The 6,419-nt window shown below is 37.3% G+C and overlaps 1 protein-coding gene across 4 annotated transcripts in view; it reads left to right on the top strand.

Moving 5' to 3' along the window:
- Positions 1-6,419, top strand: part of LOC121958685 (factor VII-activating protease-like) — a 40,434-nt gene that overhangs the window by 33,233 nt on the left and 782 nt on the right. For all 4 annotated transcript variants that reach the window (XM_088070324.1, XM_042507778.2, XM_088070325.1 and 1 more), the window contains exon 12: positions 6,131-6,270. In XM_088070324.1, coding sequence (XP_087926450.1) covers positions 6,131-6,270 — 140 coding nt within the window. The remainder of the gene's footprint in view (positions 1-6,130; positions 6,271-6,419) is intronic.

A 6,419-nucleotide genomic window follows, 5' to 3' on the forward strand; every position in this document is an offset into this window, starting at 1 on the left:
GGTGTTTTAAGCTGTTTTTGGAACATGTCATATTTTGACATTTTTCCATACTATAGCCTTGCCTTTTCGGTCATTTTTTCAGCATGCTATTTCATGGTGTTTTCGTCCATTTTTGCAACTTTCTTTGCTATGGCAAGTCCCGGCACGCTATTTTATGCTGTTTTGGGGTGTTTTAAGCTGTTTTTGGGACATGTCATATTTTGACATTTTTCCATACTATAGCCTTGCCTTTTCGGTCATTTTTTCAGCATGCTATTTCATGGTGTTTTCATCCATTTTTGCAACTTTCTTTGCTATGGCAAGCCTCGGCACGCTATTTTATGCTGTTTTGGGGTGTTTTAAGCTGTTTTTGGGACATGTCATATTTTGACATTTTTCCATACTATAGCCTTGCCTTTTCGGTCATTTTTTCAGCATGCTATTTCATGGTGTTTATGTCCGTTTTTGCAACTTTCTTTGCTATGGCAAGTCTCGGCACGCTATTTTATGCTGTTTTGGGGTGTTTTCAGCTGTTTTTGGGAAATGTCAAATTTTGACATTTTGCCATACTATAGCCTTGCCTTTTCGGTCATTTTTTCAACATGCTATTTCATGGTGTTTTCGTCCGTTTTTGCAACTTTCTTTGCTATGGCAAGCCTCGGCACGCTATTTTATGCTGTTCTGGGGTGTTTTAAGCTGTTTTTGGGACATGTCATATTTTGACATTTTTCCATACTATAGCCTTGCCTTTTCGGTCATTTTTTCAGCATGCTATTTCATGGTGTTTTTCTCCGTTTTTGCAACTTTCTTTGCTATGGCAAGCCTCGGCACGCTATTTTATGCTGTTTTGGGGTGTTTTAAGCTGTTTTTGGGACATGTCATATTTTGACATTTTTCCATACTATAGCCTTGCCTTTTCGGTCATTTTTTCAACATGCTATTTCATGGTGTTTTGTCCGTATTTGCAACTGCCTTTGTTATGGCAAATCTCGGCACGCTATTTTCTGCTGTTTTGGGGTGTTTTAAGCTGTTTTTGGGACATGTCATATTTTGACATTTTTCCATACTATAGCCTTGCCTTTTCGGTCATTTTTTCAGCATGCTATTTCATGGTGTTTTTGTCCGTTTTTGAAACTTTCTTTGCTATGGGAAGTCTCTGCACGCTATTTTCTGCTGTTTTGGGGTGTTTTAAGCAGTTTTTGGGACATGTCATATTTTGACATTTTTCCATACTATAGCCTTGCCTTTTCGGTCATTTTTTCAACATGCTATTTCATGGTGTTTTCGTCCATTTTTGCAACTTTCTTTGCTATGGGAAGTCTCAGCACGCTATTTTCTGCTGTTTTGGGGTGTTTTAAGCTGTTTTTGGGACATGTCATATTTTGACATTTTTCCATACTATAGCCTTGCCTTTTCGGTCATTTTTTCAGCATGCTATTTCATGGTGTTTTTCTCCGTTTTTGCAACTTTCTTTGCTATGGGAAGTCTCTGCACGCTATTTTATGCTGTTTTGGGGTGTTTTAAGCTGTTTTTGGAACATGTCATATTTTGACATTTTTCCATACTATAGCCTTGCCTTTTCGGTCATTTTTTCAGCATGCTATTTCATGGTGTTTTTGTCCGTTTTTGCTACTTTCTTTGCTATGGCAAGTCTCAGCACGCTATTTTATGCTGTTTTGGGGTGTTTTAAGCTGTTTTTGGGACATGTCATATTTTGACATTTTTCCATACTATAGCCTTGCCTTTTCACTCATTTTTTCAGCATGCTATTTCATGTTGTTCTTGTCCATTTTTGCAACTTTCTTTGCTATGGCAAGTTTCAGCACGCTATTTTATGCTGTTTTGGGGTGTTTTAAGCTGTTTTTGGGACATGTCATATTTTGACATTTTTCCATACTATAGCCTTGCCTTTTCAGTCATTTTTCAGCATGCTATTTCATGGTGTTTTCGTCCATTTTTGCAACTTTCTTTGCTATGGCAAGTCTCTGCACACTATTTTATGCTGTTTTGGGGTGTTTTAAGCTGTTTTTGGGACATGTCATATTTTGACATTTTTCCATACTATAGCCTTGCCTTTTCGGTCATTTTTTCAGCATGCTATTTCATGGTGTTTTTGTCCGTTTTTGCAACTTTCTTTGCTATGGGAAGTCTCTGCACGCTATTTTATGCTGTTTTGGGGTGTTTTAAGCTGTTTTTGGGACATGTCATATTTTGACATTTTTCCATACTATAGCCTTGCCTTTTCGGTCATTTTTTCAGCATGCTATTTCATGGTGTTTTCGTCCGTTTTTGCAACTTTCTTTGCTATGGCAAGTCTCTGCACGCTTATTTTATGCTGTTTTGGGGTGTTTTAAGCTGTTTTTGGGATATGTCATATTTTGACATTTTGCCATACTATAGCCTTGCCTTTTCAGTCATTTTTCAGCATGCTATTTCATGGTGTTTTTCTCCATTTTGCAACTTTCTTTGCTATGGCAAGTCTCGCACGCTTATTTTCTGCTGTTTTGGGGTGTTTTAAGCTGTTTTTGGGACATGTCATATTTTGACATTTTTCCATACTATAGCCTTGCCTTTTCGGTCATTTTTTCAGCATGCTATTTCATGGTGTTTTCGTCCATTTTTGCAACTTTCTTTGCTATGGCAAGTCTCTGCACGCTATTTTATGCTGTTTTGGGGTGTTTTAAGCTGTTTTTGGGACATGTCATATTTTGACATTTTTCCATACTATAGCCTTGCCTTTTCGGTCATTTTTCAGCATGCTATTTCATGGTGTTTTCGTCCATTTTTGCAACTTTCTTTGCTATGGCAAGTCTCTGCACGCTATTTTATGCTGTTTTGGGGTGTTTTAAGCTGTTTTTGGGACATGTCATATTTTGACATTTTTCCATACTATAGCCTTGCCTTTTCGGTCATTTTTTCAGCATGCTATTTCATGGTGTTTTGTCCATTTTGCAACTTTCTTTGCTATGGCAAGTTTCGGCACACTATTTTATGCTGTTTTGGGGTGTTTAAAGCTGTTTTTGGGACATGTCATATTTTGACATTTTTCCATACTATAGCCTTGCCTTTTCGGTCATTTTTTCAGCATTCTATTTCATGGTGTTTTGTCCAGTTTTGCAACTTTCTTTGCTATGGCAAGTCCCGGCACGCTATTTTATGCTGTTTTGGGGTGTTTTAAGCTGTTTTTGGGACATGTCATATTTTGACATTTTTCCATACTATAGCCTTGCCTTTTCGGTCATTTTTTCAGCATGCTATTTCATGGTGTTTTCGTCCATTTTTGCAACTTTCTTTGCTATGGCAAGTCTCTGCACACTATTTTATGCTGTTTTGGGGTGTTTTAAGCTGTTTTTGGGACATGTCATATTTTGACATTTTTCCATACTATAGCCTTGCCTTTTCGGTCATTTTTTCAGCATGCTATTTCATGGTGTTTTCGTCCATTTTTGCAACTTTCTTTGCTATGGCAAGTCTCGGTACGCTATTTTATGCTGTTTTGGGGTGTTTTAAGCTGTTTTTGGGACATGTCATATTTTGACATTTTTCCATACTATAGCCTTGCCTTTTCGGTCATTTTTTCAGCATGCTATTACATGGTGTTTTCATCCAGTTTTGCAACTTTCTTTGCTATGGCAAGTCTCTGCACGCTATTTTCTGCTGTTTTGGGGTGTTTTAAGCTGTTTTTGGGACATGTCATATTTTGACATTTTTCCATACTATAGCCTTGCCTTTTCAGTCATTTTTCAGCATGCTATTTCATGGTGTTTTCGTCCATTTTTGCAACTTTCTTTGCTATGGCAAGTCTCTGCACGCTATTTTATGCTGTTTTGGGGTGTTTTAAGCTGTTTTTGGGACATGTCATATTTTGACATTTTTCCATACTATAGCCTTGCCTTTTCGGTCATTTTTCAGCATGCTATTTCATGGTGTTTTCGTCCATTTTTGCAACTTTCTTTGCTATGGCAAGTCTCTGCACACTATTTTATGCTGTTTTGGGGTGTTTTAAGCTGTTTTTGGGACATGTCATATTTTGACATTTTTCCATACTATAGCCTTGCCTTTTCGGTCATTTTTTCAGCATGCTATTTCATGGTGTTTTCGTCCATTTTTGCAACTTTCTTTGCTATGGCAAGTCTCTGCACGCTATTTTATGCTGTTTTGGGGTGTTTTAAGCTGTTTTTGGGACATGTCATATTTTGACATTTTTCCATACTATAGCCTTGCCTTTTCGGTCATTTTTCAGCATGCTATTTCATGGTGTTTTCGTCCGTTTTTGCAACTTTCTTTGCTATGGCAAGTCTCGGCACGCTATTTTCTGGTGTTTTGGGGTGTTTTAAGCTGTTTTTGGGACATGTCATATTTTGACATTTTTCCATACTATAGCCTTGCCTTTTCGGTCATTTTTTCAGCATGCTATTTCATGGTGTTTTCGTCCATTTTTGCAACTTTCTTTGCTATGGCAAGTCTATGCACACTATTTTATGCTGTTTTGGGGTGTTTTAAGCTGTTTTTGGGACATGTCATATTTTGACATTTTTCCATACTATAGCCTTGCCTTTTCGGTCATTTTTTCAGCATGCTATTACATGGTGTTTTCATCCAGTTTTGCAACTTTCTTTGCTATGGCAAGTCTCTGCACACTATTTTATGCTGTTTTGGGGTGTTTTAAGCTGTTTTTGGGACATGTCATATTTTGACATTTTTCCATACTATAGCCTTGCCTTTTCGGTCATTTTTTCAGCATGCTATTTCATGGTGTTTTCGTCCATTTTTGCAACTTTCTTTGCTATGGCAAGTCCCAGCACGCTATTTTATGCTGTTTTGGGGTGTTTTAAGCTGTTTTTGGGACATGTCATGTTTTGACATTTTTCCATACTATAGCCTTGCCTTTTCTGTCATTTTTTCAGCATGCTATTACATGGTGTTTTCGTCCAGTTTTGCAACTTTCTTTGCTATGGCAAGTCTCTGCACGCTATTTTATGCTGTTTTGGGGTGTTTTAAGCTGTTTTTGGGACATGTCATATTTTGACATTTTTCCATACTATAGCCTTGCCTTTTCGGTCATTTTTTCAGCATGCTATTTCATGGTGTTTTCGTCCATTTTTGCAACTTTCTTTGCTATGGCAAGTCTCTGCACACTATTTTATGCTGTTTTGGGGTGTTTTAAGCTGTTTTTGGGACATGTCATATTTTGACATTTTTCCATACTATAGTATTGCCTTTTTGGTCATTTTTTGGAAATGCCAAATTTATGGTGTTTTGGGCCCTTTTTGCAACTTTCTTTGCTATGGCGTGCATCGGCAGGCTATTCTCGGCGGTATGCAGCTGCTTTTTGGCAATTTGTCAAATTTCTAAAATAGCATGCCAAGACTCGCCATAGCATCGAAAGTTGCAAAAACGGCCAACAACACCAAAATATAGCACGTCGAAGAAATTACCCAAAATACAAGGCTATAGCATGGCAAAAATGTCAAATTTTGACATGTTCCAAAAACAGCTGAAAACTACCAAAAATAGCTTGCCAAGACAGGCCATAGCATAGAAAGTTTCAAAAGTGGCCAAAACCACAATAATATAGCATGTCAAAAAAATGACCCAAAATGCAAGGCTATAGTATGGCAAAAATGTCAAAATATGACACATCCCAAAAACAGCTGAAAACAGTTGGAAACTGCCTAAAATAGCGTACTAAGACTCACCATAGTATAGAGAGTTGCAAAAACGTCCAAAAACACCAAAATACAGCATGTCGAAAAAATGGAAACTGCCTAAAATAGCGTGCCAGTGTCAAAATATTACATATTTATATATGTCATATCCAAAATATCCTTATTCGTATCCAAAATACAGCTGAAAACCTCATGAAATAGTATGTTGAGACATGTTATAGTATAGAATGACGAAAAACCTTCCAAAAACATCATAATATAGCATGTCTAAAAAATGTCAGAAAATCTTATGGTGTCGTCTGTCAACAAAATTAAATTAATGACATGTCAAAACACAGTAGAAAACCACATAAAATAGCATATCGAGACACCTGGCATTATAGAATGTTGGAAAAAAAACCAGCTGTAAACATTATAATATAGCATGTCAAAAAAACACTCCAAAAACATCATAAAGTTTTTCTTTGTCCTTCACTTTTTAGAGAGGTACAGCAGCCAGCTGTTGAACGCTCGTGTTTTCCTGATCTCTGAGCAGCGATGTAAAAATACTGTTTACGGAAGTGTGCTGGACGACAGCATGCTATGTGCAGGGACTCTGCAGGGTGGCATCGACTCTTGTCAGGTGTGTATTTTCATGAATTTGAATCCAATGTGCTTATGTCATTGTTAATACATTCACATGGCTGCTCAAAGCTATTGGTATTTAATTTAACAATTTGTAGAAGAGGTGAGAAAGGGAGTTATCCTTTTCTTCGTGGCCCTGTGCAGTAA

Source organism: Plectropomus leopardus, chromosome 19 (genome assembly GCF_026936395.1).
Source record: "Plectropomus leopardus strain MGB_pleo_1.0 chromosome 19, ASM2693639v1, whole genome shotgun sequence".
Lineage (NCBI taxonomy): Eukaryota > Metazoa > Chordata > Actinopteri > Perciformes > Serranidae > Plectropomus > Plectropomus leopardus.